The sequence below is a fragment of the Mirounga leonina genome, unplaced genomic scaffold (assembly GCF_011800145.1).
Source record: "Mirounga leonina isolate KUSES-001 unplaced genomic scaffold, KU_Mleo_1.0 Mir_92, whole genome shotgun sequence".
Lineage (NCBI taxonomy): Eukaryota > Metazoa > Chordata > Mammalia > Carnivora > Phocidae > Mirounga > Mirounga leonina.
The window spans coordinates 674206-697249 of record NW_023270852.1 but is presented as its reverse complement, the minus strand read 5'-3'; the positions used below and the strand labels follow the sequence as shown (position 1 = coordinate 697249).

The window sequence follows — 23044 nt, the reverse complement described above, 5'->3', positions numbered from 1 at the left end:
GGAGGGCAGGTTCGCCGCGGCTCCTCCACGGGGCCGCCGCCGCGGAGCCCCACGTGAGGTCCGCGGCCGCCCGGGGCTCTCGTCCGGCACAGGCGGCTTCGTTTACTCCTTGAATTTTTAGTGCCGGCTACTGTGCACCGAGTCGGCGCTTACAGCAGCCTGAGGCTGGGTGCCTCCTTTGATTCGGTGCCCTGAATGCTCTGTGGCCGCTTTTGCATCCTTTGGATGCTGGAACTGAGAAGAAAAGCTAGGTGTGGGGGGTGGGTGGGGAGGAGTGGAAGTAAGGAACAGACCCGCCCGCGTGCTAGTGAAGGGGCATATTTCACTTTACTGAAGCCTTTGCCGAAGAGAGTGTGAGGGGAGTGTTTTACCCTTATGGTGACATTCAAACTCTCTTTTACTTTTTTTGGGGGGCGAGGGGAGGGGGGGACACTGATGGATGTTTCTAATTATCGAACGGGAAACCAAAGGAAGGCACATGAAGACATGTTTAAACTCACTCCTAATCACAGCAGTTAGAACAGTAAGATAACACTTCACACTTAATAATAATAATAATAAGCCGGGCTGTGCCAGTGGTGGTGGCTGGATGGGTGGGGATGTGGGCATTTAGGAGACCCTCGGGGTGTCCAGCACTGGGGCTGTGGATGAACCGAATGTGGATTTGCATATGAAGAACTCGTCATTAACTTCAGCCAATGGACTAGCTTTACACGTATCAATGAGAGAGGCTTTGAAACAGTGCCAAGAACAGAAACAGTAACATGTAACTCCCTACCATTTTCGTAAGTTTGAGAAACAAAAAGGGCAGGGTTTTTTTTGTTTTTTTAAAGAAAGACCCTATTGAAGGAGTCACCTTTTTTTTTTTTTTTTAAGATTTTACTTATTTAGGGGCGCCTGGGTGGCTCAGTTGGTTAAGCGACTGCCTTCGGCTCAGGTCATGATCCTGGAGTCCTGGATCGAGTCCCGCATCGGGCTCCCTGCTCAGCAGGGAGTCTGCTTCTCCCTCTGACCCTCCTCCCTCTCATGCTCTCTCTATCTCATTCTCTCTCTCAAATAAATAAATTTAAAAAAAATCTTAAAAAAAAAAAAGATTTTACTTATTTATTTGTCAGAGAGAGCACAAGCAGGGGGAGTGGCAGGCAGAGGGAGAAGCAGGCTCCCCGCTGAGCAAGGAGCCTGAGGTAGGACTCGATCTCAGGGCCCTGGGATCATGACCTGAGCCACCCAGGTGTCCCACAAAACAAGGCAGTTTTAAAGAGAACAAAAATGGAAGCATTAAACATCTTAGAATGGTTGCCTGTTGGGGGAGGGAGATGGAAATAAAAAAGAATAAATAGTATTTCTATACACTTGCAATGAGCAATCCAGAAATAAAATTAAGAAAACAATTCTATTTATGAAGCCATCAGAAAGAATAAAATACTTAGGAATAAGTTTAACAAAAGAAGCATAACATTTTTTTTTTTTAAAGATTTTATTTATTTATTTGACAGAGACACAGCGAGAGAGGAAATACAAGCAGGGGGAGTGGGAGAGGGAGAAGCAGGCTTTCCGCGGAGCAGGGAGCCCGATGTGGGGCTCGATCCCAGGACCCTGGGACCATGACCTGAGCCGAAGGCAGACGCTTAACGACTGAGCCACCCAGGCGCTCCCAAGAAGCATAACATTTTTATTCTGAAAACTATAAAGCTTTTTTTTTTTTTTAGTTTTATAGTTCCTTTAATAGCAACTGGTAATCATCAAATTAGCAATGGTTATCTTCAAAAGTTATTACACTAGTCTTGCTGTCATTTCTCAAAGACAATCAGATACCTAGAGTCACGGACATTTCTCACAATAAGATGCATCATATAAATCAGACTTGGTCTGTCACCAGCACTGATAAGAGCAGACCAAGGAAAAGAACTAAGTCTGGGGACACATTCATGGTCTTAATATAGCGAATGTTTAGCTTGCTCTGATTATTACAAAATCAGAACAGTGAGCATATTCGAGGTTGAAAAAAATTTAAGAGGATCTAAATAAGTGAAATGGAAAAACACCCTGTCTTAAGTCTTTTTAGGCCACCCTAACAAATACCTTAGACTGAGTGGCTTAAACAACAGAGATTTATTTCTCACAGTTCTGGAGGCTGGGAAGTCCCAAGATCTGGTGCTGACTGATTGGGTTCCTGGAGAGGGGCCTCTTCCTGGTTTGTGGAGGAATACCTTCTTCCTGTATCCTCTGGTGCTGAGAGATCTCTCTCTCATGTCTCTGACAAGGACATTAATCCCATTCTTGAGGGCTCCACTCTCATGACCTAATTACTTCCCCAAGGCCCTACTTCCAGATACCATCACACTGAGCATTACGCCTCAACATAGAATTTTGGAGGGACACAAACATTCAGTCCATAGCATATCCCCAAAACAGATTCATGGATTAGAAGACAACATTGTTAAAATGACAGTACTCCCCAAATTGATTTTCAGATTCAGTGTGATTCCTTAACCAACTGAGCCACCCAGGTGCCCTGGATTCAGTGTGATTCCTATTAGAATCTCAGCGGACTTTTTATAGAAATTGATAAATTGATTCTAGAATTCCTATGAAATTGCAAGGGACACAGAATATTTAACACAATCTTTTTTTTTTTTTTTTAAGATTTTATTTATTTATTTGAGAGAGAGAGAGAGAGAAACCACATGAGAGGGGGGAGGGTCAGAGGGCGAAGCAGACTCCCTGCCAAGCAGGGAGCCCGATGCGGGACTGGATCCCGGGACTCCAGGATCATGACCTGAGCCGAAGGCAGTCGCTTAACCAACTGAGCCACCCAGGCGCCCTAAACACAATCTTGAAAAAAGAATAAAGTTGAAGGATGTTATGTGGATTAATGTGGGGACATGAACTAAGGAGCCTCTCTGTACCTGAGACACCCCCTCCCCCACAAAAAAGGGAATTTGTTTCTAATTATGTGGCAGCTTTTGAGAGTACCATGCCTCTGTTTTTTCCAAGGGTCTCCCATAACTGAGTTCTCTTATTGCCACAGGTTTTCTGCAAGTGGAGATGGCAGGGGAGACTCAGACGGTGCTTCTGAATGACAATGCCACTATTATCTGCAAAGTCCAGGGTTACCACCACCTGGACATCACAATTATGGGTATCACCTGGTTTTGGAAGCATCAAGTGTCTGCAACAGAAGTTAAACTATTTGAGTTTTTTGGAGACCACCAAATGACAGTCCGACCTGGAGCCTCCGTGTCTCTACGGAGGCTGAAAAGGGGGGATGCCTCGCTGCAGCTGCCAGGGGTCCAGCTACGGGAAGCAGGAGAGTACCGTTGTGAGGTGGTGATCACCCCTCACAAAGCAGTGGGAACAGTCCAGCTGGAGGTTGTGGGTGAGTGCCTGGGGGCAGGGCCCTGGGGTTGCCGTGGTGCTGAGGCTTGAGGTGGAGCTGTGGGCCAATGGAGCAGAGGCTTGGAGCATGGGCCAGTGAGTCAGATAGACATGGGTTTGAGTCCTGGGCTTTCATGGACAGCTGGACAACTTTGGGCAAGTTCTTAATCACATAGAACCTCCCTCTGAACAAATGTAATAATACCTACCTAGGAGGTTTATTGTGGGGAATAGTCTTATGAAAAATGCAGGTAACACAGCATAGTGCTTGGCCCATTATAAGTGCTCAGTGAAAGATAGCTATATTAATTATGATATAATTCACTTAGTGTGTGGACGGTGCATGTTCACTGAAGAGGTGTCTCTGAAAGGTAGCTGGGAAAGGAGAGAGATGCTGGGCTCTGGTTCCATAGATCTGAATCCTGTTTTAGCTTTGCTGCTTCCAAACTGGGTGATTGGACCAGCCATTTAACATTTTTGGGGTCTGAATTTTCCCCTGTACAAAATGGGTTGATAAATCATACCTGTCTTGTAATATTCTGAGGATTACATAAAATAATGTATGAAAATGCCCAGCTGGGTACTGTTGTGAGGTCTGTGCCCAGTGAAGACTTGCAACAACAGCAACACTATCCTCTGAACACCTCTTTGAGCTCTACTTTTCTTTATTATGATTGGTCTGATAATATGTAGGTGAGCTTTGGAGGGTGTATTCGTTTGCTAGAGTTGCCATAACAAAATACCACTGGGTTGCTTAAATAACAGAAATTTGTTTTCTCACAATTCTGCAGTCTGGCAGTCTGAGATCAAGGTACCGAGTAGGGTCGTCTTTTTCTGAGGCCTTTTTGCTTGGCTTGTAGATGGCCATCTTCCCTGCTGTGTCTTCACATAGTCTTCCCTCTGTGCACGTGTGTCCTACTCTTTTCTTCTTATAAGGAGATCAGTCCTATTAGATAAGGGCCCAACCTAATGTCCCTATTTTAACTGAATTACCTCAATAAAGACCCTATTTCCAAACATAGTCGCATTCTGCGGGACAGTGGTTTGGAGTTCAGCATGTGAATTTTAAGAGGCCACAATTCAGCCTATAAAAAAAGGGACAGTGTCTGTGAGCTCCCCCAAATTGTACTTAGGACTTTTAATATTTTGTACATATTAATTTGGGTGATGGGGATGTTAAGTTAGGATTAATTTCCTCTGCAACTGACAGAAAGCTTAAGATAAAAGTATTTTATTTTATTAGATTTATTTATTTATTTATTTGAGAGAGAGAGAACACACGTGTGCATGGGGTGGAGAGGAGGGGCAGAGGGAGAGAGAGAATCTCAAGCAAACTCCCTGCTTAGCATGGAGCCTAACATGGGGCTTGAACTCAGGACTCTGAGATCATGACCTGAGTGAAAATCAAGAGTCGGATGCTTAACCAACTGAGCCACCCAGGCACCCCAAAATAGAAGTATTTTTAAAAAATTAACAGGTTTTAGCTTTTTAGAATAGTTTTATTTATTTTTTCTTTTTAAGATTTTATGTATTTATTTGTCAGAGAGAGAGCGCATAAGCAGGGGCAGAGGGAGAGGGAGAGGGAGAAGCAGGCTCCCCTCTGAGCAGGGAGCCTGATGCGGGACTAGATCCCAGGACCCCAGATCATGACCTGAGCCAAAGGCAGATGCTTAACTGACTGAGCCACCCAGGCGTCCCAGAATAGTTTTAGATTTACAGAAAAATTGTAAAACAGTACAGAGTTTTCATATTACTCTCATCTCTGCACACGACTTCTCCTATTATTGACATCTTACATTAGTATGGTATATTTGTTATAAATAATGAACCAATATTGACAATTAGTATTAAAATTCATAATTTATTCAGATTTCCTTAGTTTTTAAAAATCTAATGTCCTTTTTCTGTTCCAAGATCCCATCCAGATTAGTTGCATTTAGTTGTCATGTGTCCTTAGGCTCCTCTTGACTCTGACAATTTCTCAGACTTTCCTTGTTTTTGACAACTTTGACCTTCTGAGGAGTGGTGGTCAGGTATATCATAGGATGCCACTCTATTGGCATTTCTCTGCGTTATTCTCAGAATTCGCTGGAGTTATGGTTTTGGGGGAGGAAGATCACAGAGGTAAAGTGCGATTTTCATCCCATCCCATCTAATTGAACGATTTATGACTATTGGTGTTGACCTTAATCATGTAGCTTACGTAGTATTTGTCTGGTTTCTCCACCAGAAAGTTACTCTTCTCCACCTCCTTGTCATGCTATACTCTTTGAAAGGAAGTCACTCTGTGTTGCCCACATTTAAGTTGTGGGGAATCGTGCTCCCCCTCCTTTTAGGGTAGAGTAGCTACATAATTTATTTGGAATTCTTCCACACCTGAGATTTATCTCTTCTCCCCCACTTATTAACCTATTCAATCATTTATTTATATCAGGGTAGACTCAGGATATTTATTTTATACTTTGGGTTATAATTTAACACTACTTTATTTGTTGCTCAAATTCTTTCAGCTTTAGCCATTGGGAGTATTTTCATTTGACTCTTGTGTCTCTTTGACATACCCTCATCATTGTGGGGTTTTGTTCTGCTTTAGGCACTTCCTTACTTTCTGGCACTACAAGATGCTCCGGGATCATCTTGTGCATTTCTTGTCCCATTCCCAGAATCAGCCAATTACTCAAGGAATTCTCCCTGGTTCTTTTTATTGGAAAATGAGATTAGAAACCAAAATCTGGGCACTAGATAATGCTTGTCGCCACTGGGGTATCATTGCTTCTAGGCCCTCTGAACTGAGAGAGCAAAGAAATAATGTGTATGTATAGTAATCTGTGTATATACATATGTCTGTAAGTATTTCTATTTATAACATCTGTGTCTCTATTAAATTAAATATGAGTTCTTAATGATGCCCCTAACTTTAATCTATTACTGTCTGAATCATTTTAGCCTCCTTCCTTTGCTTATCTGTGAACCCCACACTCCCAACAGTGAGAAACCTGGCTCCTGCCATCCTCCATCTATTTACTTAATTGTTTAATTCCAGTATACATCTGGAATCATATCAGAATTGTTAACCTGTAACCCCATGAGAAACAACTTTGTCAACTAGAGTACAATATTCAGTTACAATTCATTTTGCCTTTTTTGGGTTTTTTTTAAGATTTTATTTATTTGTCAGAGTGAGAGCACAAGCAGGGGGAGCGGCAGGAAGAGGGAGAGGCAGGGTCCCCGCTGAACAAGGAGCCCGATGCGGGACTCGATCCCAGGACCCTGGAATCATGACCTGAGCTGAAGGCAGACGCTTACCGGACTGAGCCACTCAGGCGTCCCTCATTTTGCCTTTGTTCTTATAGACTCCATTTATTTCAAAAATTTCTTAGGTCAGCACCCTTCCTCTGTCCATTGCAGTGAGGTTGCTTCATATGTTTGTAGTACACTTAGATTTGCTTGTTACAGTCTACCTTCTTTCTTTCTTGGGATTCCTTGAACTCCTAAATGGTTTTTTTTTTTTTTAAATTTTGCATTTCTTAAGGTTTCACTCTTTGTGTTTACAGTTCTGTGAGTTTGACATGTGTATGATATCATACATCTACCATTACAGTATCACAGAATAATTTTACTGCTGTTGCTTCACCTATTCACCCCTCCCCCTGGACCCTTTGCACCACTAATCTTTTTGCTATCTCCATAGTTTTTGCCTTTTCTAGAATGTGATATAATTGGAATTGAAATCATCCAATATGTAGCCTTTTCAGACTGGCTTCCTTCACTTAGTAATGTACATTTAAGGTTCCTTTGTGTCTCTGGGGTAACTGGGTAGCTCAGTTGGTTAAGTGTCTGACATTTCGGCTCAGGTCATGATCTCAGGGTCCTGAGATTGAGCCCTGCGTCAGGCTCCACATTCAGCTAGGATTCTGCTTGAGATTCTCTCTCCCCCTCTCCCTCTGCCCCTACCCTCCACTCCCATGCTCTCTCTCTCTCTCTCTCTTTCTCAAAATAAATAAATAAACCTTAAACAAAAAAAAAGAAGATTCTTCTGTGTCTCTTTTTTTGGTGGCTTGATAGCTCATTTCTTTTTATCACTGAGTAACGTTCCATCATATGGATGTACCTAGTTTGTTTATGCATTCACCTACAGAGAAACATCTTGATTGCTTCCAGTTTTTGGCAATTATGAGTAAAGCTGCCATAAACATTCAGGTGTAGATTTTGTGTAGACATTATTTTTCATCTTAATTGGGTAAATACCTAGGAGTGTGATTGCTGGATCATATGTTAAGACTGTGTTTATTTTTTTCTTTAAAGATTCTATTTATTTATTTGACAGAGAGAGAGTTAGGAGAGCAAGAACACAAGCAGGGGGAGTGGGAGAGGGACAAGCAGGCTTCCCACTGAGTGGGACTCCATCCCAGGACCTGGGATCATGACCTGAGCTGAAGGCAGATGCTTAATAACTGAGCCACCCAGGCGCCCCAAGACTGTGTTTAACGTGTAAGAAGCTGCCTGTTCTTCCAGAGTGACTATATCATTTTGCATTACTACCAGCGATGAAGGAGAGTTCCTGTTGTTCTGTATCCTTGTCAACATTTGGTATTGTTAATTTTTTATATTTTAACTATTCTAATAGGTATGTAGTGATAATCTCATCTGTTGTTTTAATTTGCAATTCCCTAATGACATGATGTTGAGGATCTTTCCATTTGCTTTTTTTGGTCATCTGTGTGTCTTCTTTTGAAAGATATTTGTTTAGATCATTTGTCCATTTTTCTGTTGGGTTTTTTGTTTTCCTATTGTTGAGTTTTAAGAGTCTTCTGTATATTTTATCTTATTTTTTTGAGTCCTCTGTATATTTTAGATACAAGTTCTTTATCAGATATGAGTTTTGCAGATATTTTTTCCCAGTCTATGGCCTGTTTTTTCATTTTCTTAACAGTGTGTTTTGCAGAGCAAAAGTTCTAAATTTCAATAAAGTCCAATTCACCAATTTTTTCTTTCATGGATCATCCTTTTGGCATTGTATCTTAAAGCTCATCATGTGGGGCACCTGGATGGCTCAGTTGGTTTAGTGTCCAACTCTTGATTTCTGCTCAGGTCTTGATCTCACGGTCATGAGTTCAAGCCCCATGCTGGGCTCCATGCTGGGCGTGGAACCTATTTAAAAAAAAAAAAGTTTAAAAAAAAGAAAAAAATAAAAGGTCATCACCAAACTCAAGGCCATCTAGATTTTCTCTTACATTATCTTTCTAGAAATTTTATAGTTTTATGTTTAGGTCTGTGATCTATTTTGAGTCAATTTTTGTGAAAAGTGTAAGTTGTATGTCTAGATTCCGGGTGCAAACTTTATGCTATGAATGTCCAATTGTTCCAGCATATTTGTTGAAAATTACCTTTTCTGCATTGAAGTGCCTTTGCTCCTTTGTCAAAGATCAGTTGAATACATTTGTGTGGGTCAATTTTGGGCTCTCTATTCTGTTCTGTTGGTCTGTTTGTCTTTTCTTTCACCAATACCATGTTGTCTTGATTATTGTAGCTTTATAGTAAGTCTTTAGGTCAGGTTGTGTCAGTCCTCCAATTTTGTTGTTCTTCACTATTGTGTTAGCTATTCTAGGCCTTTTGCCTGTCCATATAAACTTGAGAGTTAGTTCATCAATATCCACAAAGTACTTACTGGGCTTATGATTGCATTGAATCTATAGATCAAGGTGGGAAGAATCGACATCTTAACAATATTGATTCTTCTTATCAGAGAAGATAAGAGACAGAATATCTCTTCATTTATTTAGATCTTTGATTTCATTCATCAGAGTTTTGTAACTTTCTTCATATAGATTCTGTGCCTATTTTGTTAGATTTAAACCTAAGTATTTTTTTCTTTGTTGGGGAGAGGGGGCACTAATGTAAATGGTATTGGGTTTTTAACTTGAAATTCCAATTGTTTATTGCTGTTATATTAGAAAGCAATTGACGTTTATATATTAACCTTGTGTCCTGTAGCCTGTTGTAATCACTTACTAGTTCTAGGGTTTAAATATTTTTTGGTCAAGTCTTTGGAAGTTTTCTATATAAATCATGTGTCTGAGAACAAAGACAGTTTCATTTTTCCTTCTTTTTTTTTTTTTAAAGATTTTATTTATTTATTTGAGAGAGAGAGAATGAGAGAGAGCACATGAGAGGGGGGAGGGCCAGAGGGAGAAGCAGACTCCCTGCCGAGCAGGGAGCCCGATGCGGGACTCGATCCAGGGACTCCAGGATCATGACCTGAGCCGAAGGCAGTTGCCCAACCAACTGAGCCACCCAGGCGCCCTCATTTTTCCTTCTTAACCTGTGTATATTTTATTTCCTTTTCTTGTCCTATTTTACTAGCTAGGACTTCCATTACGATATTGAATAGGCTTAGAGGCGATATCCTTGCTTTGTTCCTGTCCTTAGTTTCTCACCATTAAGTATGATGTTTGCTGTAGGTTTTTTGTAGACGTTCTTTTTCAAGTTGAGAAAGTTCCCCTTATTCCTGGTTTGCTGTGAGTGTTTGACATGAATGGGTGTTGGATTTTGCCATTGGTTTTTCCATGTAATTGATATGCTCACATAATTTTTCTTCTGTTGTCTGTTGATGTCTTGGATTATATTAATTGACTTTTTTTTTTTTTAAAGATTTTATTTATTTATTCATGAGAGACAGAGAGAGAGATAGAGGCAGAAGGAGAAGCAGGCTCCCCGCGGAGCAGGGAGCCCGATGCGGGACTCGATCCCAGGACCCTGGGATCATGACCTGAGCCGAAGGCAGACGCTTAACCGACTGAGCCCCCCAGGCATCCCTATATTAATTGACTTTTGAATGATGAACCAGTCTTGAATACCTTGAATAAGTCTCATTCAGTTGTAGTGTATACTTATTTTTATACATTGTTGAATTCAATTTGCTAATATTTTGTCGAGGATTTTTGCATTCAGTGTAATGAGATATATTGGTCTGTAGTTTTCCTTTTTTGTAATGCTTTTATCTGATTTTGATATTAGTGTATTACTGGGCTCATAGAATGAGTTAGGATGTGTTCCCTCTGCTTCTAGTTGCTAGATGAAATTGTAAAAAATTGGTATCATAATTCTCACTGATACGAGGAATTCTTAATTGCAGGAAACAAACTGAGGGTTGCTGGAGTGGGGGGTGGGGTGGGAGGGATGGGGTGACTGGGTGATAGACACTGGGGAGGGTATGTGCTCTGGTAAGCGCTGTGAATTGTGCAAGACTGTTGAATCTCAGATCTGTACCTCTGAAACAAATAATGCAATATATGTTAAGAAAAAAAAAAGAAGAAGAAGGTAGCGGGAGGGGAAGAATGAAGCGGGGGAAATCAGAGGGGTAGACGAACCATGAGAGACGATGGACTCTGAAAAACAAACTGAGGGTTCTAGAGGGGAGGGGGGTAGGAGGATGGGTTAGCCTGGTGGTGGGTACTGAGGGGGGCACGTTCTGCATGGAGCACTGGGTGTTATGCACAAACAATGAATCATGGAACACTTCATCTAAAACTAATGATGTAATGTATGGGGATTAACATAAGAATAAAAAAATAAATAGCAAAAAAAAATTGGTATCATAATTAACTTTAATGGTAGAATTCACCATTGAAACCATCTGGGCCTGGTGCTTTCTTTTTTTTGAAGGTTACTAATTACTGATTCAGTTTCTTTAATAGATGCAGGCCTATTTAAATTATCTTATTTTTCTTGTGTGAATCTCGGTAATTTGTGTCTTTTAAGGAATTGGTCCATTTTATTTAAGTTATCAAATATGTGGGTATAATGTGCTCATAATATTCCTTTATTATTCTTTTGTTCATAGTATCAGTAGTGATCCCTCTTCCATTTATGATATTAGTAATTTATATCTTCTCTCTTTTTTCCTTAATTTACCTAGAAGCTTATCAATTTTAGTAATCATTTCAAAGCACCAGTTTTTGGTTTCATTGATTTTCGCCATTGATTTCAACTTCATTGATTTCTGCTCTAATTTTTGTTATTTCTTTTCTTCTGCTTGTTTTAAGCTTAAATTGCTCTTCTTCCTCTAGCTTCTGAAGGCGGAAGCTTATTAATTAAAATAGTTGACTTTATATCTTTCCTCTTTTCTAAAATATGTATTCAATGCTATACATTCCCCTCTAACCATTTTTGTCACACCCACAAATTTTCATGTGTTATTTGCATTCTAATTTCATTTAGTTCAAAGTATATTTTTAAATTTCTCTTGAGACTTCTTCTTTGACCCTAAGAAATTTGGAATTTTTCCAGCCATCCTGCTGCTTTTTTTTTTTTTTTTAAGATTTTATTTATTTATTTGCGAGAGAGAATGAAAGACAGAGAGCATGAGAGGGAGGAGGGTCAGAGGGAGAAGCAGACTCCCCGCCGAGCAGGGAGCCTGATGCGGGACTTGATCCTGGGACTCCAGGATCATGACCTGAGCCGAAGGCAGTCGCCCAACCAACTGAGCCACCCAGGCGCCCCCTGCTGCTTTTTGATATCTGGTTTAACTCTATTGTGGTCTGAGAACATATTCTGCCTGATTTCTATTCTTTAAAAATGTTAAAGATGTATTCTGTGAGCTAGAATGCAATTTATCTTGGTGAATGTTCCATGTGAGCTTGGGAAGAATGTATATTCTGCTGTTGGATAAGTATCCTATTGATTTATTTGATCCAGTTGATTGGTGGTGATGTTCCTTTCAACTGTTTTCTTACTGCTTTTCTGCCTGCTGTTCTGTTAGTTAATGAAAGATGAGTCTAAAATCTCCAACTATAATTGTGGATTTGTCTGTTTCTCCTTCAAGTTCTTTCAGGTTTTCCTTATGTATTTTGACCTTTTTTTTCTTAAGATTTATTTATTTGAGAGAGAGAGAACATGAGAGAGAGAGAGAGCGAAAGCAAAGTGGAGGGAAAGGGAGGGGCAGAGGGAGAGGGAGAAGCAGATGCGCCGCAGAGCAGGGAGCCTGATACGGGGTTCGATCCCAGGACCCTGGGGTCATGACCTGAGCCGAAGGCACATGCTTAACTGACTGAACCACCCAGGTGCCCCAGGTCTCTGTCTTTTAATTGATGTGTTTAGACCATTCATTTAAAGGGATTATGTATATAGTTGGATTAGTATGTACCATTCTATTTGCTGTACTTGTTCTTTGCTTCTTTTCTTTTTATCTCCCCCCCTTTTTTATTGTAAAATATGTTTATTGATGATAAAACATATAATTTACTCCTGATACTTGATGTTACAAACTTTAGGGTCTTTGAGATATGCAGGATCCTTGTATGTACCTGGCATAAACCTCATTATCTGAGCTCTCTTAATTGCTTTTGTGATTTCTTTTTGTTTTTTCTCACAAAGACTTGTTATGTGCCTTCCATAAATGCATCCAGTAAATGCAGAAATAAACTGGGACAAAACCCATACATTCTTATAATCTACATGTCTTCTACACAAAATACGTTTTTTAAGAGGCTCCTTGTAAGGAGTTCCCATCAGAACAGGCAGGTCCTCATTGCTGGCTACCTGTTTTTTTTGAGTTTCCCTCTTTCTTAAACAGAATTGGTGCCTTGCAGCTCTCTCAGTTTTCATCTACTGTTATCACCCTGGAGCCCTGTTGCTGTGGTGATAAAGGGTTGCAGAGGGGAAGCAGTCAGTCTTACCATTAAATCTCATTCTTGAAGTCCCCTGAGCCTGTGGCTGAGGCTGTGACCTTCAGAAGCTTTTATAGGTGAGACCGGAAGGCTAGAGGGGGCTAGAGTTGGCTAATCATCCTTTACCCAGGTCGGAGAAGGCTCTGGCAAAGTCTTTTCTCTTGAGCATCCTTTGTTGTGATTAATGCACTGGGTATATTTTTAGTTACTTTTCCTCTCCCCCGAAAATAGGAGGGGATTTTTCTTGAATCTTCACTGTGAGAACCAGTGTGGGTTTCCTGGCAGGAAAACCCATGAAAGTATGGTAACCCCCATAAGACTGGGCCCCCAGGAGTTTCTTCCTGTCAAGCTAGTCCATGCTCATCCTTTAGCAATTTGTAAGAGTTACTGCTTAAGTGCTTCTACTGGTTTATGGCTCTGGCATCTGCTTAAGGTGACATTATCTTGGCTGTGATTCTCTCAATCTGCCTGTCTCTCTAGTTTTTGGGGTGCTGGTTTGCCCTGTCACCTTAATTCTCTCATGGATCTAAGAAAACTTGTTGATTTATAGTTTGTTCAGCTCAGCTTTTTTCTTGTTATGACTTCCAGGGTCTTTACATGTCAGAAGGGAAACCAGAAGTCAACGATGGCTTTTAAAAAAGGGAGTTTATTGTCTTTTACACAAATGTAGCCAACCCAAGGCAGCTATGGCAGTTCTGTGACCATAGGGGACCTAGGATCCTTTTATCTTATCACTTTGCCGTTCTCAACCTGTAGCTGCCATCTTATGTTCAGAAGTGGCTTCTCCATCTCTAGCCATCAAGTGCTATTCCAGCCATTCTGCAGGAAAGAGGAAGGGGGAGAGGAGAGTAGGGCACAGTCGTTTTCTTCAAGACACCCTTGTTATTTAAGGATACTTCCTGGATGTTGCTCTCATCATTTCTGATTACATCTAAACGATGAGACCCTAAGTTCACATGGCTACATGGAGGTAGAGAGATGTAGCTTTAACTTGGATATGTCACTGAAGAATGGAAATTGGCCATTAGTAGTCTCTACTCCACAACAGTGTTCCAAGGCTTCCCTCAGATTCTCAGAGGTGTCTGTGTATGATACAGAGTAGCTTAAGAAACTCTGCTCTATAAAATTGCTGTGAGAGTAGGGGGCCACAGCATATCAGCTGACACTGAAACCAACATACGTAGAATATTTAGCCTAAGCAGAATCCCATTCAGTATGCTCACCTTTCCTGAAGGCTTGCATTGGGCTGGTAATAAATTAGTCCCTACCTACCCTCGAAGCATGACTTCTCTCTCTTGGCAGCTTACCCAGTCAGCAGCTTGTTTCCGGAGCAAGCCATGGTGAAAGAAAATGAAGAACAACTTATTTTGTGTATGGCAAGTGGGTTCTACCCCACAAACATTACTGTAACATGGAAAAAGTGGACCCAGAAGGATCCCCAGTATGTGGAGTTTTCTGAGGGCGTCTTCACTAATTGTACCACCAAAAATGAGGATGGCATGTTTAATGTCACTAGCTTCTTGAGGCTAAAGCCCTCTCTGGAAGACAATATGACCATCTACCAGTGTGTGGTATGGCACAAATCCTTGCCTACCTCCCAGAGGCTCAACTTCACCTTGACTATGATAGGTAAGCAGCCTCCTGAACATTTCCCCTGCTCTTCACCTTGAGGTTGGGTAATGTAAAACTTTGGTTTCCAGGCAGTCTCGGGGAAGACAGGGGAAGTGGGGAAGATAGAAAGCTTGGTCTGGCATAGCTCAGCCCCAGAGTCAGCAGTCCAGACTAGGTATCTAAGCCAGGGCAGGTGGTCTAGTTGGTGGAGAGTGGTGACAATAGTCCTCAGATGGAAATAGGGCTACTTTTGGCAGTTTAAGTGATCTGGGTGGTCTATATGGCTTGAAGTGTGAAGCTTGCTAGCTACAAGGAGAGAAGGGACAGGATCCTGTCCATGTCCTCTGAAGATAAGAGTCTGTCAGGGACCAGCGACCCAGCCCTGCCAGTAACTCTTCTGCTCAGGCCCCAGGTCCACTGCAAACTGTTGGCTTTTAGAGGCTGAATCCATTGTTCTATCTTATGGGTTGTACCCAAGATGGGGACGCCATAGTAGGGTGATTTTGCAGATGCCCAGGACTTTCCCCAGGGACATGGGATGCTTAGCTCAAGATCTACAGGTCACTACAGAATCCCTCCTGCTGGTAAGATGAGGTTCATGGAGCTCATATTCTGGGCTCCCATGCTCATGGCTGTGGTCCTGGATGGGTATGGCCCTGCTAGTCTAATGCACCTGCCTGGAGCTAAGAGTGGTTTAAAAAGGCAGGGTCTGACCACAGGCCCTGGGGGATGTGGTCTGGGTATCCAGGATGGTCCTGGAAGGAGAGAAGAATTGTTCTTGGAAGTAAGGGCTAGGAATGTGTGTGGGTGGTGTGAGAAGAGATGGGTACAGAGTATGTGTGGGATGTGGGGAGTATGAAATTGAAATATGCTGTGTGTGTATAGTATGAGGGATTTGTCTGGGTTATATGTATGTTTTAGTCCATTCAGGCTGCTATAACAATGTGCCACAGATTGGGTGGCTTAAAAACAACAGAACTTTATCTTTCACAGTTCTGGAGGCTGAACGTTTGTGATCATTGCGCCAGCATGGTTGGGTGAGGACCCTCCTCTGGGTTGCAGACTTCTTATTGTATCCCCACATGGTGGAAGGGATGAGGGATCGCTCTAGGGCCTCTGTTATAAGGGCACTAAAATCCATTCACGAGGGCCTCCACCCTCCTGACTTAATCGCCTCTCCCAACCCTACCTCCTAATACCATCACAGTGGGCACTAGGATTTCAGTATATGAATTTTGAGGGGCCCACATGTTCACTCTGTAGCAGTGAGATGGTGTAGTAGTTTGGAAGCTTTACACGTTGCATGGCGTGTGTGTGTGGTATGTGGTGTTTGATATTGTGGTGTATTCTGGTAAGGGCCACACACGCTGTTTGATGGGTGAGGTGTATGTGATAGGAATGGAGGGTGCCAAGACAGTCACAGGGACAGGGAAAATGACATACAGCCACAGATCCTAGCAGTGGTTGTATGGGCTCTGGCTCTGGCCAGGAGGTTTCTTCTTAATGTTCTTTTCTTCTTTCTGCAGGATCTCAGAAGTCAGCTTGTACTCTGAAGTACGTTTTTCTCTGTGCTGGAATAATCTTAGTAATTGTACTGATTTTATTTATTTTTTGGGAACAGGTAAGTGGCTCAAGCAAAGTTCAGCCCTGTGTTTTGGAGCTGGTTTTGGGAGCTCAGGGATTACTGCCCGTGGATGCTGTTGAGGAGTTCTTAGGATTGACATGGGGGTATGCTAAGTGTGGTGTGTGTTTGTGGTGGGTGGCTTTTTCTTTTTTACAGATTTTTTAAATTTATTTGACACAGAGAGATAGAGATAGAAAGAGAGGGAACACAAGCAGGGGGAGTGGAGAGGAAGAAGCAGACTCCCCGCCGAGCAGGGAGCCCGATGCGGGGCTCGATCCCAAGACGCTGGGATCGTGACCTGAGCTGAAGGCAGGCACCTAACCAGCTGAGCCACCCAGGCGTCCTGGTGTGTGTGGGGGGCTTTTTCTGATGTTCCATTGATGAACTCTCTCTTCTGATCTCCATGTGGTGGTTTATGACTCTGGGGAGATACAGCATAAAGCCCCTCTGCCTCTTCATAATATACCAGTTTCACTGTATCAAACCTGACCTTTTTGATTCAGACCAGGTTTTGAACCATATATGGGCTGCACTGTTGTTCTCACACATAGAAACAGTGCCTCAGAGGTAAGAATTCCTTTTCCCAGGTGCTCATATTTTGTTAATAGCTCAATGGGGTAACCTATCACCAGATTTCATTGGTTTAACCAGGGATTTCTAACCCTCCCTAAGTGTTTCCAAACTAAAACATGTTTTCTAACATGTTTATCCCTGATTATGCCCCAAATAGCAAATAAAACAACTCAAACTGTAGAGGCCCAAGAGACCAGTGTAAACATGTTGGTTAAAATGGTTCTACATAATAAAATTGCCCTCAGTTATTTATGGACCTGCCAAGGCAGAATTTGTGCAATAGCTAATACATCTCATTGTAAATGCCTTAGGAAAAGTACAATAATCGGTTAATTAAGAAAAAAAGCTATTTGTTCATCTAAAATTCGCTAGCTGATTCATGGGATTTATTCTTCTGATGGGACCTAGGCCAGTGAGACAATTAGATATAACGTGGTTTTCAAATGTTTCTTGTGATACTTGTGAATGTTCTATTTCTTGCCTTCCTCTGGCTTTTGATAATCTAGGTGCTATCATGATAACCTCACATTTGCCAGTGATATTTATTGAAAAAGAGACTTTAGCCTGGATTCTGTGGTGGTTTGCAGTTTTGGTTCCAAGCCTTTACCCTTCCTCACATCCATGTACTTTGCCATGTAATTTTGTAGTGTCCTCCAATGATGGGCTGCCCCTTAACATTGGGCTCAACCTTGTGACTTGCTTGGGTCAGTAGAATGAGGCCAAAGTGAAAGAGTGCCAGTTCTAAATCTAGGCCTCAAGAGACCTTGTGTATTTCCATTTGCTTTCTTTGGTGCTTCTCATATTAGTAAGAGGAGGATGCATCCCAGTGAGTCTGTTGGGGGCCAGGTGACATGGAAATTAGAGCTAGTTGTGCTAGTAGAGGCCAGTCTAGCTCAGATGATGGCCCACAACTCCCACTCAACAGAGCCAACTCTCAAATGCATGAGAAATACTTTTTTTTTTTTTCAAAGCCACTGTATTTTACGCTCGATTTTACACAGCAACAGCTAACCAATACAACTCCTCAAGAAGTTGAGTTTTGACTAGCAAGTGTGGTTGCTATGGGGATGTGCTGCTGAGACCCCTTAGAGAGAGCCTGCTATGGAGCGTACTCAGCCAACATGCTCCAGCTGTGGCCTATCAGGGACCTGCTGCAGTATTCAAGCCTGTGCCATGCTTTCCCTGGGCAGCCCCAGAAAAGAGCTGAGAAATGCAGGAGGCTTTGTAGCTCCCCGGAGACTTTCTCAGACTTGCACGGTAGTCTGGGGCTCTTGCTACCCAGTCCTCTCTTCTTCCTGCCTTCACAGATACTACACCTGCACCAAGGTCTAAAGGCTTTGCCTACATACTCATGTGCCTTCTCTCCTTTATCATTTACAGGTACTACATCAAACAAATACCTTATTCTCCATCTTGAAAGCTTATTCTCGGAACACCCAAATTGACACAAGAGAGTAAACAACTATAATGAGGTGCTTTCATTATGATGCATTCATGGCTTATTCTGATGGGGGAACCACTAGAAGAACATTGGAAGTTCTTACACAGAAACAGCAGAAACACCAAGGTTTCTCAGTGAATGCATCTGTAACTGAAATTACTTTTCCTGGTGGCTTAGATAGCTTGCTCAAGAGCAGACTGTTCAAGGTGCCTTCCTTGATAGCCTCCTGCCAATCAGCTTATCCAAGAAAAAGAGAGCAACACTTTCCAAAGAAGACATACTACAGATGGCCAAAAGACACATGAAAAAGGTGCTCAACATCACTCATCATCAGGGAAATCAAAACCACGAGATTATTACCTCATACCTGTCAGAATGGCTAGTATCAGAAAGACAGGAAGCAACAGGTTGGCAAGGATGTGGGGAAAAGGGAACCCTAGTGCACTATATTGATGGAATGTAAATTGCTAGTAGCCACTATGGAAAACAGAATGGAAGTTCCTCAAAAAATTAAAAATAGAATACCATGTGATCCAGTAATTTGACTTCTGGGTATTTATCTGAAGAAAACGAAAACACTAACTCTAAAAGATACAGATACCCCTATGTTCACTGAAGTATTATTTACAATAACCAAGATATGGAAACAAGTGTCCATTGATGGATGGATAAAGAAAATGTGAGACTGTGTGATAAAGAAAATATATAATGAAATATATGTATATATATATAATGGAATATAATGGAATTTTATTCATCCATTAAAAAAAGAATGAAGCCTTGTCATTTGCACCAACACAGAAGGACCTTGAGGATATAATGTTAAATGAAATAAGTCAGACAGAGTAAGACAAATACCATATGATCTCACATGTGAAATCTAAAAACAAAAACAAAAACCCAAGCTCATAGATAACAGAGAGCGCAATGGTGGGTGCCAGGGGTGGAGTGGGGTGGATGAAATGGGTGGAGGTGGTCAAAAGGTACAATCTTCTGGTTATAAAATAAATTATGGGGATGTAATATACACCATGGTGCCTATAGTTAATAGTACTGTAATGCGTATTTGAAAGTTACTAAGAGTAAATCTTAAAACAGTTTAGAAAAACTTTTAAGAAAAGAATATTTTTATAACTATGTATAGTGACAGATGTTAACTAGACTTATTTTGGTGATATTTTGCAATATATACAACTACTGGATCATGTTGTACACCTGAAACTGATGTACTGTATGTCAATTATACTCCTCCCCCAAAAGTAACACTGTTTTTAGACTGTGGCCTGTTTCCATTTCAAATTCTACTTCTTAGTTCAATGAGATCCACCTATACATGCTAATATAAGAATAAAAGTATGCAGCTGCACTTTTAATATCTCTGAGTTATTCTTTGAGAGGAGATAAGTGATTTGTCTAGGGTCTCATGGCTAGTAAAGAGTAGAGCTTGGATTTTTAATCAATATGCCATACTACCAAGAAAGATCCAGGGTGGGCTTGGGGTGTGAAGGATGAGCTGGATCATTAGATCTAGAGGAGAGGCTCACTCTATACTGTTCTTGTCTGTTCTTAGGGGAGGACCTGTTGGTGTGTTTGACCATTGCCTCATTTTCTGTAACTGAACCAAGGTGGCTGATGCTATTCTTAAGTGGACCTGTGTGCAGGCACCTCATTCAGGACAGGCTGACAGGGCTGTGGGAGTGTCATGCCAGGTGTTAGTCATGGGTAAGATACAGTGTGGTTCTGAATGTAGTTATCAAGGGATGTGCAGTTGTATTTCAGGATCTTTGTGGGGCAGAGAAGCCCTGTTCACATCTCTACTGAAAGTTGAAGTAACGACCCTGAAAACAGTTTTTAGGACACTCAGCGGCGAGGGGGCGCTCAGTGAGCTCATTCATGGGCATAACTAACATGGAAGACTCTTGGCTTAAAGAGAGGACTCCCCATAGCCGAGCTCCCACCTGAGGGTGGTTTAGAGTGGTCTCTAGTGGCAGCACTGGGAATTGCAGCATCACTTTAGGTGGTGCCTATTTCAAGAATATACCATATTAGAGGAGACAAAGAATCTCATAAAGTGGAGATCTGGAAGGAAGAACAGGGCAACAGTTAGAACTGTGAAACAAATGAAGTAGTTCAAAGCCGCCTACAGTCATTGAAAGAGAGTGATTCAAAAAGAATGACACCCCTTGAACAAGAAGTAAGGCAGTCGAGATTTTAAAAGAAATTCTAATAATTTTGTAGAGATTATAATAGAGTAATAAAGTAATATAAGGGAACAATAAAATTAGGTGGGAAAATGACAAATGGGATCTTTTTATAGGAAGGTAAAACATTAGATGTAAAATGTGGGGGATTATAGAATGGACATTATTGATTGGAAAGGAATCTATGATGTGGAAAAAAGAAAGTGCGTTAAGGAGTTAACTAAGCTCAGAAATGAGTATGCTGGTCAGACCTTCAGAGACCAAAAGGGGCACAAAAGAGGTAGAACTATAGGATGATTTTCATTCTACTTCCAAGATGGATGGGAGATCAAGGACACAGTAGGAATTTGACAACCAGTGAAAGTCTCAGTCAGAACTGTATTGCATTTACTTCTCTCGGGAGTAACTTCTCTGCCCCAACAATGATGGCATCATGAGAAAAACTGGAATTGATAAAATGAAGTAAAGAATAGACAGAGGCAGGTCTACCTGGTCTGTTTATTTCACCTTGAGTGCCGACGGTCTGGGGAGGAGGAGTTTGGGACATACTGTGCCATAAAAAAGGATAGTTTCATGAAGTAGAGGCATGTGACTCACGAGAGCTGAAGAGGGCCGTTGTTTCTCCCAGTGAAGGAAATAAATTGCATAGTTGCCTAGTACTTTGAATCACCTGTTCCGCTCATTGGCATCAGTGCCCAGAAGGACACAAGGTCAAGGGAAAGGCAGAAGTCTGCACTCCTTGTACGCAAGCTGGCCAGTCTAGGTAGCCTACCTTTCATATCAATCCAGAGTGGGGCCTTCCCAGAGTGGAAATAGGGGAGGGTGTAGGTAGCACCTTCTTCCCTTTCCGTGAAGGTATATACAATGCCCCAGGCAGGTGGACATGGCAGAGAGGATGCCAGTAATCTTGATTCTAGTCCAACAAATCCACTCTCTAGAACTCAATTCTTTTTAGATTTTTTTTTTTTTTAAATTCATTCGAGACACAGAGATAGAACATGAGGAGGGGGAGAAGCAGAGGGAGGGGGAGAAGCAGGCTCCCTGCTGAGCAGGGAGCCCGATGTGGGGCTCAATCCCAGGACCCTGGGATCATGACCTGAGCTGAAGGCAGACGCTTAACCATCTGAGCCACCCAAGCGCCCCTCTAGAACCCAATTCTGACTTTAACCCCATCACTCTGCCTTTTCCCAGCTCCTTTCAAGCTGGAACAGATCTGTTGTGCTTTAGACCTGCCCTGATCTCAGGTCAACATAACTTTGACATGCAGAATTTGTGTCTTCATACAACATAGGGTGTCTGATACCTGAAACTGGGGAGACCTCAGAGGTGAGCCCAGAGAGCTATGGGGAGCCAGGGGCTACTCGACTCCTCACCACAAGCTCCCTAGGGAAGATGTTGGGGAGGATCTCAAGTTTAGGACAGAGCTGGAAGGATGCCACCTGGCCAGAGAAAGTGGGTCTTATAGAAGGTGGGTGTGTCCTCTCCAGCAGAAAGGCCGGAGGGCCACCTTCAGGGGTAACATGTGGGCCTTGCAGTAACTGGCTGGAGATGCCAAATTCATAGGCATCAGACCTGGGCAGCTTTCCAGTATGGCTAGTGGGCTAGTTTCTCCAGACTAGAAATTCAGTTTCACTAGAAATTCAGAAAGATGGTGGCTTGGCTTCCCTTCCCTGTTGAGTTTAGCAGCTCCCTCCATGCCTGGAACTTTCTAGCTCCTCCCTGACCTAAGCCTTAAGGCTAGGAGGTCTCTTAGTGGAAAGACTGGGACAAGTGGTCCTGATTTTCTGATCAAGTAGGTCTTCTCTGTGGCCAGCAGGTGGCGCTGAACCCTCAGTTCTGTCGGTTCACTGTCCCTAGCCATTTAAGGTGGAGGGGGAGGAGGAAGGTTACTTTGGATGGGGTTCCAAGAATGGTGCTGCTGAGCAGCTTCTCATTAATGAGTCTGGCCCCTCTCCTGGTCTTAAGGACAGCCAAGCTGAGTCCCAGGAGCCAGGCACTGTCCCCAGAACTCTGGGATGACTCTGAGTAGCTTCTCATCCCTCTTCTTCTAAACCACAAACTGGTCAATGTTGGGGGGCTGTGTGGGTGCAGGAAGGGGCAGCTTAGAGCTTGAACCAGCAACAGCAGCTTCCTGGCTCTTCAAACCTACCTCTGGAGTAGCCCAGGACAAACTCTCACTGATCCAGCTAAAGCCCACTGCCGGCCTCCAACAGCAACAGTGATGCTGGCTTGGTGTCCTATACGCTATTCATCATTCATTCATTCACTTAGCACTTAGTGCCAAACACAATGCTGAATCAGATACAGTCCCCGACCTCAAGGAACCACAGACTTGGGGATGTCACAATCTTGTTCGTGAAAGGAAGAGTCAATTGATGTGGTAAATTTCATTGTCTAATTTTAAAAAATTGCCATGCCCCCCCCCAACTTCCAGCAACCACCACCCTGACCAGTCAGCAGCCGTCAACATCGAGACAAGATCCTCCAGCAAAAAGATTACGACTCACTGAAAGCTCAGATGATGATTAGCACTTTTTAGCAATAAAAT

General features: G+C 42.3%; 1 protein-coding gene and 1 non-coding gene across 3 annotated transcripts in view; one reads left to right on the top strand and one right to left on the bottom strand.

The window, feature by feature from the left end:
• The window catches only part of NCR3LG1 (natural killer cell cytotoxicity receptor 3 ligand 1), a 19275-nt gene extending 470 nt beyond the window's left edge, over nt 1-18805 (top strand). Inside the window, exons 2-5 of one of the 2 annotated variants that reach the window (XM_034995238.1) lie at nt 3032-3379; nt 14349-14675; nt 16184-16278; nt 18235-18805. In XM_034995238.1, coding sequence (XP_034851129.1) covers nt 3032-3379; nt 14349-14675; nt 16184-16278; nt 18235-18312 — 848 coding nt within the window. In that variant the 3' untranslated portion in view covers nt 18313-18805. The remainder of the gene's footprint in view (nt 1-3031; nt 3380-14348; nt 14676-16183; nt 16279-18234) is intronic. The other variant, XM_034995239.1, reaches the window with a different exon arrangement.
• LOC118004361 lies at nt 1868-1999 on the bottom strand. Its single transcript, XR_004677554.1, has one exon. It is a non-coding gene; the product is annotated as a small nucleolar RNA SNORA72 (small nucleolar RNA).
• Nucleotides 18806-23044: the final 4239 nt, after the last annotated feature.